At 44.7% G+C, this 13,747-nt stretch overlaps 1 protein-coding gene across 5 annotated transcripts in view; it reads left to right on the top strand.

Annotated features, from left to right (window-relative positions):
• Positions 1–12,863, top strand: part of hdhd2 (haloacid dehalogenase-like hydrolase domain containing 2) — a 36,066-nt gene extending 23,203 nt beyond the window's left edge. For 4 of the 5 annotated variants that reach the window (XM_029749012.1, XM_029749009.1, XM_029749010.1 and 1 more), the window contains exons 5-7: positions 3,856–4,072; positions 9,793–9,856; positions 9,956–12,863. In XM_029749012.1, coding sequence (XP_029604872.1) covers positions 3,856–4,072; positions 9,793–9,856; positions 9,956–10,059 — 385 coding nt within the window. In that variant the 3' untranslated portion in view covers positions 10,060–12,863. The remainder of the gene's footprint in view (positions 1–3,855; positions 4,073–9,792; positions 9,857–9,955) is intronic. The other variant, XM_029749013.1, reaches the window with a different exon arrangement.
• The last annotated feature ends 884 nt before the right edge of the window (positions 12,864–13,747 follow it).

Raw genomic sequence — 13,747 nt, 5'->3', positions numbered from 1 at the left:
AGGGACTTTTTACTAGGATTAAATGTCAGGAATGGTGAAAAACTGAATATAAATGTATTTTGCTAAGGTGAATGTAAACTTCCGACTTCAACTGTATATATATTTTTTATAATCCCAGCCCCCTTCCCCGCAAGAGGTCTTTTGCCTTTAGTTAGGCCGTCATTGTAAATAAGAATTTGTTCTTAACTGACTTGCCTTGTTAAATAAAATGAAATAACTAAAAATCAATTGGTGCGTGTGCGCTGCAGGGTTAAAGCTACGAACCCATAGGCTTGGCTATCTCATCCCTTCCAGGCTTCTGGGAGGGAGGGTGGACAATGAGCCTGTCATAGCGGATGTAAGCAATGTCCCCACGCGCTCTGGCAGCTTCCATGGCTGGGATCAGTTCTTTCCTATTCTGGCCACAGCTTCAGGATGGTCCTCGTTGAGGAAAATATACGTTCCTCTAAAGTTCTTGGCTCTTTCAAGAACAGCTACCTTGTCCTTGAACCTCAGGATCCTGACCACTATCGGCCTGTCACCTCAATCTTCATGTGGTCCATCTTCAATTTCTCAGTGATCATTTCCCTCACTTTGTCCTCAGACTCCGTCCAGGTCTCATGTGGAGATTCTGCAATTCCGTCCACAACCATGTTGTTCTGCCTTGATTGTCCCTCGAGATTCTGATTTGTTATCATGGATTCACACACCGAACTGATGTCCTCAATGACTTACAGATTGCTGTCATCTTGCTGTTCTCCTGTTTCAACTCAAATGGAAAACTTTTATTCAGGTCCTGGACCTCTCTGGTCAGGTCGTCCATTCTTTTATTAGTAGGATCCGAGAGTAGCTGAACAAAACACTTGAAGCTATTTTCTTGTTGTTGTAACAACTGCTTGTAGGTCTCTTTTTGTTAGTTTAAAAGATCCTTCACGTGTGATAGAGAGACACCACTGTCCTCAACAGTACTCCCACCGGCTTTGGTCTTTGTCATAGTAGCTAGCAACGTATGTTAGGCTGTTACTCCTCGCAGTTCCAGACAGGGCAGGTCACGGGGAAGATTGAAAACAACAAACAGCAGGGATCTAGACAGCCATAAACCCGGGACAATCCGCTGTCCCAGCCACAATGGCTAACCGCATCACGGGCTCCTGAAAACCCAGCTAGCTTGATATGCAGCTAGCTAGCAGCTAGGCTAGCTCCGACGCCAAATAGCTCCTCAGACCCGTCCTTGATCGGCAGGATCACTGGAAAGAGACAAGCAGTCCCAGCAACTGATGCCAACTGCGTCGCGGTATCCATACTAAGAAGCTAGCTAGCTACCAAGAACTTTACAAAACACTTTCAAACAAAGGTATATTTTCTGGGTGATTTAAATATTGACTGGCTTCCATCAAGCTGAATCTAAAAATTGTATGGTTGAGAGGGATGAGGCAAAAAGAATGGCTTAATAATATAAGTAATAAAATAAGTCTGACTGCACAACCAAACGTACTGCAAATTGAGAAATCATGTGACTAAACTGTATAAAAATAAGAAACTACACTATAAAACAAAGACAAATGACATAAAGAATGATAGTAAAAAGCTTTGGAGCGATTTTATTATATTTTATAATTGAATTCATCAGAAAACCCACTGATATTGTTAACTACTTACATTATTTTTCCAGCAACAAAAGCTGACACCACATTCAAGTATATCTGACAAAATTATGAAAGACGAATTGTAATTTTGAATTCCGTAAAGTGAGTGTGGAAGAGGAGAGAGAATTATTATTGTCTATCAACAATGACAAGCCACCGGGGTCTGACAACTTGGATGGAAAATTACTGAGGATAATAGCAGACCATATTGCCACTCCTATTTGCTACATCTTCAATTTAAGCCTACTAGAAAGTGTGTGCCCCCAAGCTTGGAGGGAAGCTCAAGTCATTCCGCTACCGCAGAATAGTAAAGCCCCCTTTACTGGCTCAAATAGCCAACCAACCAGCCTGTTACCAACCCTTAGTAAAGTTTTGAAAATGTTTTTTGACCAGATACAATGCTATTTTACAGTAAACAGACTCTTAGCACGATTATAGGGAAGGACATTCAACAAGCACAGGACTTACACAAATGACTGATGATTGGCTGAGAGAAATTGATGATAAAAAGATTGGGGGGGGGGCCGTTTTGTTAGACTTCAGTGCGGCTTTTGACATAGTCTGCTGCTGGAAAAACGTATCTGTTATGGCTTTACACCCCCTGCTATATTGTGGATAAAGAGTTACCTGTCTAACAGAACACAGAGGGTGTTCTTTAATGGAAGCCTATCAAATATAATTCAGTTAGAATCAGGAATTCCCCAGGGCAGCTGTCTAGGTCCCTTACTTTTTGAGTAAAGCCAGTGTGTCTATGTATGTGGATATCTCAACACAATACACGTCAGCTACTACAGCGACTGAAATGACTGCAACGCTGAACAAAGAGCTACACTTAGTTTCAGAATGGGTGGCAAGGAAGAAGTTAGTCCTAAATATTAAAAAAACAAAAAGTATTGTATTTGGGACACATTGACTAAACCCTAAACCTCAACTAAATATTCTAATAAATAATGTGGAAATTGTAGACGTTGAAGTGACTAAACTGCTTGGAGTAACCCTGGATTGTAAAACTCATGTTCAAAACATATTGATACAACAGTAGCTAAGATGGGGAGAAGTCTGTCCATAATAAAGCGCTGCTCTGCCTTCTTAACAACACTATCAACAAGGCAGGTCCTACAGGCCCTAGGTTTGTCGCACCTGGACTACTCTTCAGTCGTGTGGTAAGGTGCTTCAAAGAGGGACTTGGGAAAATTGCAATTGTCTCAGAACAGGGCAGACACCCATACATACCCCACAAGACATGCCACCAGCGGTCTCTTCACAGTCCCCAAGTCCAGAACAAACTATGGGAGGCGCACAGTACTACATAGAGCCATGACTACATGGAACTCTATTCCACATCAGGTAACTGATGCAGCAGTAAAATCAGATTTAAAAAGCAGGTAAAAATACACCTTATGGAACAGTGGGGACTGTGAATCAACACAAACATAGGCACAGACACATGCATACACACACATGATAACATACGCACTATACACACGCGTACACATGGATTTTGTGTTGTATATATGTGTTAGTGGAGTATGTGCCTGAGGGCACACACTCAGTGTGTTGTGAAATCTGTTATGAATGTATTGTAATGTTTTTAAAATTGTATAAACTGCCTTAATTGTTCCGGACCCCAGGAAGAGTAGATGCTGGCTTGGCAGCAGCTAATGGGGATCCATAATAAATACAGATCTTTGATCATCTGTAAATTTCTCACTCATTCAGGATTATCCGTAGTCATGGTAGCATCCACATTAATGTAGAAATGTTTAGAAATATATTATATTGTTATTTATAATAAAAGTGACTCAAATGACAATACATGCTTTATTCACCATTTAAATTCTATTGGGCACAAAATAATCTGAAACACAACAAAACGAACTGCAAATGCATCCAACAAGTTTGTGCAAGTTGAGTCACAAGCTTGGTGTAGTCACTGCGTGCTATGGGACCAAATACTTAACATTTTACTACTTTATTCATAAGAATCTCTACAGGTGTCAATAATTTTTACTCCTACCTGTTTGAGCAATATAGCTCAGTATTTGATCTATTTTATACAGTCATTATTGCTCACCTTTATCATGGGTGCTAATCATTTCAGACCCCACTGTATATGTCACATCTCAATTTGTTGCTTTAAATGTGTTTTCTTGTATGTGCTACTGCAGTGAGCCTTCAGCTGCCTTAGTACACATCAAATAAAACTCAATTTTTTTCCTCTATCTACCAGGCTGGTTCTAGACGGGGCCCCCCTCATAGCCATCCATAAGGCCAGGTATTATAAGACGAAGGATGGTCTGGCGCTGGGCCCCGGACCCTTTGTGACAGGGTTAGAGTACTCTACAGACTGTCAGGCCACCGTTGTGGGGAAGCCTGAGGGGACATTCTTCCTGGAGGCTCTGAGGGACATTGGCTGTTGTCCTGAAGAGGCCATCATGATCGGAGACGTGAGTCACACTGGAGGACTCCCAAATAGTACCCTATTCCCTATATAGTTAGGTTAGGGTTACCTACATTTACATTTAAGTCATTTAGCAGACTTACAAATTGAGCGACTTACAAATTGGTGCATTCACCTTAAGATATCCAGTAGAACAACCACTTTACAATAGTGCATCTAAATCTTTTGGGGGGGTAGAAGGATTACTTTATCCTATCCCAGGTATTCCTTAAAGAGGTGGGGTTTCAGGTGTCTCCGGAAGGTGGTGATTGACTCCGCTGTCCTGGCGTCGTGAGGGAGCTTGTTCCACCATTGGGGTGCCAGAGCAGCGAACAGTTTTGACTGGGCTGAGTGGGAGCTGTGCTTCCTCAGAGTTAGGGAGGCGAGCAGGCCAGAGGTGGATGAACGCAGTGCCCTTGTTTGGGTGTAGGGCCTGATCAGAGCCTGAAGGTACGGAGGTGCCGTTCCCCTCACAGCTCCGTAGGCAAGCACCATGGACTTGTAGCGGATGCGAGCTTCAACTGGAAGCCAGTGGAGAGAGCGGAGGAGCGGGGTGACGTGAGAGAACTTGGGAAGGTTGAACACCAGACGGGCTGCGGCGTTCTGGATGAGTTGTAGGGGTTTAATGGCACAGGCAGGGAGCCCAGCCAACAGCGAGTTGCAGTAATCCAGACGGGAGATGACAAGTGCCTGGACTAGGACCTGCGCCGCTTCCTGTGTGAGGCAGGGTCGTACTCTGCGAATGTTGTAGAGCATGAACCTACAGGATCGGGTCACCGCCTTGAACAAAAATATAAACGCAACATGCAACAATTTGAAAGATTTTACTGAGTTCCAGTTCATATGAGGAAATCAGTGAATTGAAATAAATGTATTAGGCCCTAATCTATGGATTTCACATGACTGGGAATACAGATATGCATCTGTTGGTCACAGATACACTACATGACCAAAAGTATGTGGACACCTGCTCGTCAAACATCTCACTCTATGGGCATTAATATGGAGTTGGCCCCCCCTTTGCTGCTATAACAGCCTCCACTTTTCTGGGAAGGCTTTCCACTAGATGTTGGAACATTGCTGCGGGGACTTGCTTCCATTCAGCCACAGGAGCATTAGTGAGGTCGGGCACTGATATTTAGGCCTGGCTCAGTCAGCGTTCCAATTCATCGTGTTAGGTTCTGAGCAAACATAGTAAAAACTCAAACGGACGAATAGGAAGAGCTCAAACCAAGTTCATTCACCCATTGGGCCATACATCTACAAAGGTCTGATTACACAAGCACATATTTATAACATCCAAATAGTCAACTCCTTACACATCTAGACAGCCAATACATCTCTGTTGCTAAGCAGGAACTACATTTTTCATCTCACTGGTGTAGTCATGGTCCTGCCTGATGCTTGAACCTTCATGGGCGTAGAAGTGTGTGTGTGAGACTGTAGTAGGAGGGTTGTTGTCGTGGGCCCCTCTGGCCCCCCTCCCAGAGGTTTATTCTCACTTTAGCTATTGACTTGACCTCCAGCTGAATTTCTTGATCCTCCATAGTTCCACAGCTGGTCTGCCTTATCAGAGACTAACTAGACTGTTGCCCTTTGCCTCCCTCCTTAGGAACATAATGTGAACTTTCTGCACTTCCCCATGTCTGTCTCAGTAACTTTCCATACACCAAGTTCCTATCCACCCTTCATTGACCCCATCATATACATTCCTTTTACATGTAAAGTAATCAATAAGTATACAGTACCAGTCAAAAGTTTGGACACCTTCTCATTAAATGTTTTTTCTTTATTTGTACTATTTTCTACATTGTAGAATAATAGTGAAGACATCAAAACTATGAAATAACACATGGAATCATGTAGTTACCAAAAAAGCTCAAACCAGATGGGATGGGGTATCGCTGCAGAATGCTGTGGTAGCCATGCTGGTTAAGTGTGCCTTGAATTCTAAATAAATCACAGACAGTGTCACCACCCCCACACCATCACACCACCTCCTCCATGCTTCACGGTGGGAACCACCATCATCTGTTCACCTACTCTGCGTCTCACAAAGACACGGTGGTTGAATCCAGAAATCTCACATTTGGATTCATCAAACCAAAGGACAAATAACATTTAGTGGTGTCCTTTAGTGGTTTTAGTAGATGGCCTCATGAGAGCTCCTGTGTAGAGGAATTTATCCTCTGCAGCAGAGGTACAGTGAGGGAAAAAGTATTTGATCCCCTGCTGATTTTGTATGTTTGCCCACTGACAAAGAAATTATCAGTCTATAATTTTAATGGTAGGTTTATTTGAACAGTGAGCGACAGAATAACAACAAAAATCCAGAAAAACGCATGTCAAAAATGATATAAATTGATTTGCATTTTAATGAGGGAAATAAGTATTTGACCCCCTCTCAATCAGAAAGATTTCTGGCTCCCAGGTGTCTTTTATACTGTTAACAAGCTGAGATTAGGAGCACACTCTTAAAGGGAGTGCTCCTAATCTCAGTTTGTTACCTGTATAAAAGACACCTGTCCACAGAAGCAATCAATCAATCAGATTCCAAACTCTCCACCATGGCCAAGACCAAAGAGCTCTCCAAGGATGTCAGGGACAAGATTGTAGACCTACACAAGGCTGGAATGCGCTACAAGACCATCGCCAAGCAGCTTGGTGAGAAGGTGACAACAGTTGGTGCGATTATTCGCAAATGGTGAAACACAAAATAACTGTCAATCTCCCTCGGCCTGGGGCTCCATGCAAGATCTCAACTCGTGGAGTTGCAATGATCATGAGAACGGTGAGGAATCAGCCCAGAACTACACGGGAGGATCTTGTCAATGATCTCAAGGCAGCTGGGACCATAGTCACCAAGAAAACAATTGGTAACGCACTACTCCGTGAAGGACTGAAATCCTGCAGCGCCCGCAAGGTCCCCCTGCTGAAGAAAGCACATATACATGCCCGTCTGAATTTTGCCAATGAACATCTGAATGATTCAGAGGACAACTGGGTGAAAATGTTGTGGTCAGATGAGACCAAAATGGAGCTCTTTGGCATCCCCACCGTCAAACATGGAGGTGGAAACATTATGCTTTGGGGGTGTTTTTCTGCTAAGGGGACAGGACAACTTCACCGCATCAAAGGGACGATGGACGGGGCCATGTACCGTCAAATCTTGGGTGAGAACCTCCTTCCCTCAGCCAGGGCATTGAAAATGGGTCGTGGATGGGTATTCCAGCATGACAATGACCCAAAACACACGGCCAAGGCAACAAATGAGTGGCTCAAGAAGAAGCACATTAAGGTCCTGGAGTGGCCGAGCCAGTCTTCAGACCTTAATCCCATAGAAAATCTGTGGAAGGAGCTAAAGGTTTGAGTTGCCAAACGTCAGCCTCGAAACCTTAATGATTTGGAGAAGATCTGCAAAGAGGAGTGGGACAAAATCCCTCCTGAGATGTGTGCAAATCTGGTGGCCAACTACAAGAAACGTCTGACCTCTGTGATTGCCAACAAGGGTTTTGCCACCAAGTACTAAGTCATGTTTTGCAGAGGGGTCCAATACTTATTTCCCTCATTAAAATACAAATACATTTATAACATTTTTGACATGCGTTTTTCTGGATTTTTTTGTTGATATTCTGTCTTTCACTGTTCAAATAAACCTACCATTAAAATTATAGACTGATCATTTCTTTGTCAGTGGGTAAACGTACAAAATCAGCAGGGGATCAAATACTTTTTTCCCTCACTGTAACTCTGGGTCTTCCTTTCCTGTGGTGGTCCTTATTAGAGCCAGTTTCATCATAGCACTTGATGGTTTTTGAGACTGCACTTGAAGAAACTTTCTAAGTTCTTGACATTTTCCAGATTGACTGACCTTCATGTCTTAAAGTAATGATGGATTGTTGTCTCTTTGCTTATTTGAGATGTTCTTGCCATAATATGGACTTGGTCTTTTACCAAATAGGGCTATCTTCTGTATACCACTCCTACCTTGTCACAACACAACTGATTGGCTCAAACGCATTAAGGAAAGAAATTCCACAAATTAACTTTTGCAAAAGCCACACCTGTTAATTGAAATGCATTCCAGGTGACTACCTTAAGGAGCTGGTTGAGAGAATGCAAAGCTGTCATCAAGGCAAACGGTGGCTACTTTGAAGAATCTCAAATATAATACACTGCTCAAAAAAATAAAGGGAACACTTAAACAACACAATGTAACTCCAAGTCAATCACACTTCTGTGAAATCAAACTGTCCACTTAGGAAGCAACACTGATTGACAATAAATGTCACATGCTGTTGTGCAAATGAAATAGACAACAGGTGGAAATTATAGGCAATTAGCAAGACACCCCCAATAAAGGAGTGGTTTTGCAGGTGGTGACCACAGACCACTTCTCAGTTCCTATGCTTCCTGGCTGATGTTTTGGTCACTTTTGAATGCTGGCGGTGCTTTCAATCTAGTGGTAGCATGAGACGGAGTCTACAACCCACACAAGTGGCTCAGGTAGTGCAGCTCATCAAGGATGGCACATCAATGCGAGCTGTGGCAAGAAGGTTTGCTGTGTCTGTCAGCGTAGTGTCCAGAGCATGGAGGCGCTACCAGGAGACAGGCCAGTACATCAGGAGACGTGGAGGAGGCCGTAGGAGGGCAACAACCCAGCAGCAGGACCGCTACCTCCGCCTTTGTGCAAGGAGGAGCAGGAGGAGCACTGCCAGTGCCCTGCAAAATGACCTCTAGCAGGCCACAAATGTGCATGTGTCTGCTCAAATGGTCAGAAACAGACTCCATGAGGGTGGTATGAGGGCCCGACGTCCACAGGTGGGGGTTGGCTTACAGCCCAACACCGTGCAGGACGTTTGGCATTTGCCAGAGAACACCAAGATTGGCAAATTCGCCACTGGCGCCCTGTGCTCTTCACAGATGAAAGCAGGTTCACACTGAGCACATGTGACAGACGTGACAGAGTCTAGAGACGCCGTGGAGAATGTTCTGCTGCCTGCAGTAATTTTAAGAAAGGCATTGATGTTTATGGTTCAGTACATTGGTGCAACAATAGTCCTTTTTTCGCGAATTCGCTTTTGTTAAATCATCACCCGTTTGGCGAAGTAGGCTGTGATTCAATGATAAATTAACAGGCACCGCATCGATTATATGCAACGCAGGACAAGCTAGTTAAACTAGTAATATCATCAACCATGGGTAGTTAACTAATGATTATGTTAAGATTGATTGTTTTTTATAAGATAAGTTTAATGCTACTAACAACTTAACTTGGCTCCTTGCTGCACTCGCGTAACAAGTGGTCAGCCTGCCACACAGTCTCCTCGTGGAGTGCAATGTAATCGGCGTCCAAAAATACCGATTACCGATTGTTATGAAATTGTCCCTAATTAATCGGCCATGCCTCTATTCTGGAGTGGCCCAACACATCCGATTGAGATGCTGTGGCATGACCTCAAGAGACCGGTTCACACCAGACATCCCAAGAGTATTGCTGAACTGAAACAGTTTTGTAAAGAGGAATGGTCCAAAATTCCTCCTGACCGTTTTGCAGGTCTGATCCACAACTACAGAAAACATTTGGTTGAGGTTATTGCTGCCACTGTATGGGGGATTGGAAATGATGCAGACATTACATTGATAGAAGCCACAATCTAACTGCAGTATTACATCTAACGTCAATCTGTTTAACAGTATTGTTCAATATCTACCCCCCCCTTACAGGACGCCAGAGATGACGTGGGAGGGGCTCAAAACGTTGGCATGCTGGGAATTGTAGTCAGAACCGGTAAGAGACATGACATCGCTTCATAACTCAAAGAAAACCTCTTTAAAAGCAACTAATGCCAATCAATTCTATTGATTCATAGCATGTTGTCTTCTATAGGTAAATACAGAGTGGGAGATGAGGGTAAAATTAATCCTCCGCCATACCTGACCTGTGACAGCTTCACTCAAGCTGTGGACCACATCCTCCAACACATCCTTTAACTATGGCTCTCTCATCACTATTAGATCAATTAGACATGGGTATATCTCATCACTATTAGATCAATTAGACATGGGTATATCTCATCACTATTAGATCAATTAGACATGGGTATATCTCATTACTATTAGATCAATTAGACATGGGTATATCTCATCACTGTTAGATCAATTAGACATGGGTATATCTCATCACTATTAGATCAATTAGACATGGGTATATCTCATCACTATTAGATCAATTAGACATGGGTATATCTCATCACTATTAGATCAATTAGACATGGGTATATCTCATCACTATTAGATCAATTAGACATGGGTATATCTCATCACTATTAGATCAATTAGACATGGGTATATCTCATCACTATTAGATCAATTAGACATGGGTATATCTCATCATGTTGCAGTCCCACACCAGACTGTAACACCTCCTCTAGTCCCGCACCAGACTGTAACACCTCCTCTAGTCCCGCACCAGACTGTAACACCTCCTCTAGTCCCGCACCAGACTGTAACACCTCCTCTAGTCCCACACCAGACTGTAACACCTCCTCTAGTCCCACACCAGACTAACGCCTCCTCTAGTCCCACACCAGACTGTAACACCTCCTCTAGTCCCACACCAGACTGTAAGACCTCCTCTAGTCCCACACCAGACTAACGCCTCCTCTAGTCCCACACCAGACTGTAACACCTCCTCTAGTCCCACACCAGACTGTAACGCCTCCTCTAGTCCCACACGACTGTAACACCTCATCTAGTCCCACACCAGACTGTAACACACCTCCTCTAGTCCCACACCAGACTGTAACGCCTCCTCTAGTCCCACACCAGACTGTAACACCTCCTCTAGTCCCACACCAGACTGTAACACCTCCTCTAGTCCCACACCAGACTGTAACACCTCCTCTAGTCCCACACCAGACTGTAATACCTCCTCTAGTCCCACACCAGACTGTAACACCTCCTCTAGTCCCACACCAGACTGTAACACCTCCTCTAGTCCCACACCAGACTGTAACACCTCCTCTAGTCCCACACCAGACTGTAACACCTCCTCTAGTCCCACACCAGACTGTAACACCTCCTCTAGTCCCACACCAGACTGTAACACCTCCTCTAGTCCCACACCAGACTGTAACACCTCCTCTAGTCCCACACCAGACTGTAACACCTCCTCTAGTCCCGCATCAGACTGTAACACCTCCTCTAGTCCCACACCAGACTGTAACACCTCCTCTAGTCCCACACCAGACTGTAACACCTCCTCTAGTCCCACACCAGACTGTAACACCTCCTCTAGTCCCACACCAGACTGTAACGCCTCCTCTAGTCCCACACCAGACTGTAACACCTCCTCTAGTCCCACACCAGACTGTAACACCTCCTCTAGTCCCACACCAGACTGTAATACCTCCTCTAGTCCCACACCAGACTGTAACACCTCCTCTAGTCCCACACCAGACTAACACCTCCTCTAGTCCCACACCAGACTGAAACACACCTCCTCTAGTCCCACACCAGACTAACGCCTCCTCTAGTCCCGCACCAGACTGTAACACCTCCTCTAGTCCCACACCAGACTGTAACACCTCCTCTAGTCCCACACCAGACTAACACCTCCTCTAGTCCCACACCAGACTGTAACACCTCCTCTAGTCCCACACCAGACTGTAACACCTCCTCTAGTCCCACACCAGACTGTAATACCTCCTCTAGTCCCACACCAGACTGTAACACCTCCTCTTGTCCCACACCAGACTGTAATACCTCCTCTAGTCCCACACCAGACTGTAATACCTCCTCTAGTCCCACACCAGACTGTAACATCTCCTCTAGTCCCACACCAGACTGTAACGCCTCCTCTAGTCCCACACCAGACTGTAACGCCTCCTCTAGTCCCACACCAGACTGTAACACACCTCCTCTAGTCCCACACCAGACTGTAACACCTCCTCTAGTCCCACACCAGACTGTAACACCTCCTCTAGTCCCACCAGACTAACGCCTCCTCTAGTCCCACACCAGACTGTAACACCTCCTCTAGTCCCACACCAGACTGTAACACCTCCTCTAGTCCCACACCAGACTGTAACACCTCCTCTAGTCCCACACCAGACTAACGCCTCCTCTAGTCCCACACCAGACTGTAACACCTCCTCTAGTCCCACACCAGACTGTAACACCTCCTCTAGTCCCGCACCAGACTGTAACACCTCCTCTAGTCCCACACCAGACTGTAACACCTCCTCTAGTCCCACACCAGACTGTAACACCTCCTCTAGTCCCACACCAGACTGTAACACCTCCTCTAGTCCCACACCAGACTGTAACACCTCCTCTAGTCCCGCACCAGACTGTAACACCTCCTCTAGTCCCGCACCAGACTGTAACACCTCCTCTAGTCCCACACCAGACTGTAATACCTCCTCTAGTCCCACACCAGACTGTAACACCTCCTCTAGTCCCACACCAGACTGTAATACCCCCTCTAGTCCCACACCAGACTGTAACACCTCCTCTAGTCCCACACCAGACTGTAATACCTCCTCTAACATCTCACACTCCATCTAACTATGGCTGCTGTGTTCCTCATCTAACTGGGGTTAGGTTTCTGTGTTGATGAATAGGTAGTGTTAGGTTTCTGTGTTGATGAATAGGTAGTGTTAGGTTTCTGTGTTGATGAATAGGTAGTGGGATAACAAGACTGCATCAAACTTTTGGACTTGTGTTTAAAATGGCATGTTTCTGAAAAATGTCTTGTGTGTAATTATGTTTATAAAAGTGATCATGACTAGTACTACCAATGACTCATATTGTCTTTAATTGAACATAGAGACTCCATTCAGCTGTATAAAACACAGGTCAGCAACCTTCCATTTCTTCAGTGAAGTTACAGGAACCGTTTTTACCAAAGGTTCAGTCTCAGACAAGCCCTATGTACAGACACACTGACCTAGTACATTGTATTGCTAATCTAAGATGCTCATTGCAACAGATATGTACAGTGCATTCGGAAAGTATTCCGACCCCTTGACCTTTTCCACATTTTGTTACATTACAGCCTTATTCTAAAATTGAATTAAAAAAAAATCCCTTATCAATCTACACACAATACCCAATAATGACAAAGCAAAAACTGTTTTTTTAGATGAAAGAAATTCTGACCCTTTACTCGGTACTTTGTTGAAACACCTTTGGCAGCAATTAGAGCCTTGAGTCTTCTTGGGTATGAGGCTACAAGCTTGGCACACCTGTATTTGGGGAGTTTCTCCCATTCTTCTCTGCAGATCCTCTCAAGCTCTGTCAGGTTGGATGGGGAGCGTCGCTGCACAGCTATTTTCAGGTCTCTCCAGAAATGTTACATCGGGTTCAAGTCCGGACTCTGGCTGGGCCACTCAAGGACATTCAGAGACTTGTCCCGAAGCCACTCCTGCGTTGTCTTGGGTGTGTACTTAGGGTCATTGTCCTGTTGGAAGGTGAACCTATACCCCAGTCTGAGGTCCTGAGCGCTCTGTAGCAGGTTTTCGTCAATGCTCTTTCTGTACTTTGCTCCGTTCATCTTTCCCTCAATCCTGACTAGTCTCCCAGTCCCTGAAAAACATACCCACATGCCACCACCATGCTTCACCGTAGAGATGGTGTCAGGTTTCCTCCAGACTTGACGCTTGGCATTCAGGCTAAA

This window comes from Salmo trutta, unplaced genomic scaffold (genome assembly GCF_901001165.1).
Source record: "Salmo trutta unplaced genomic scaffold, fSalTru1.1, whole genome shotgun sequence".
Classification (NCBI taxonomy): domain Eukaryota; kingdom Metazoa; phylum Chordata; class Actinopteri; order Salmoniformes; family Salmonidae; genus Salmo; species Salmo trutta.
This window is presented reverse-complemented; position numbering and strand designations above follow the sequence as displayed.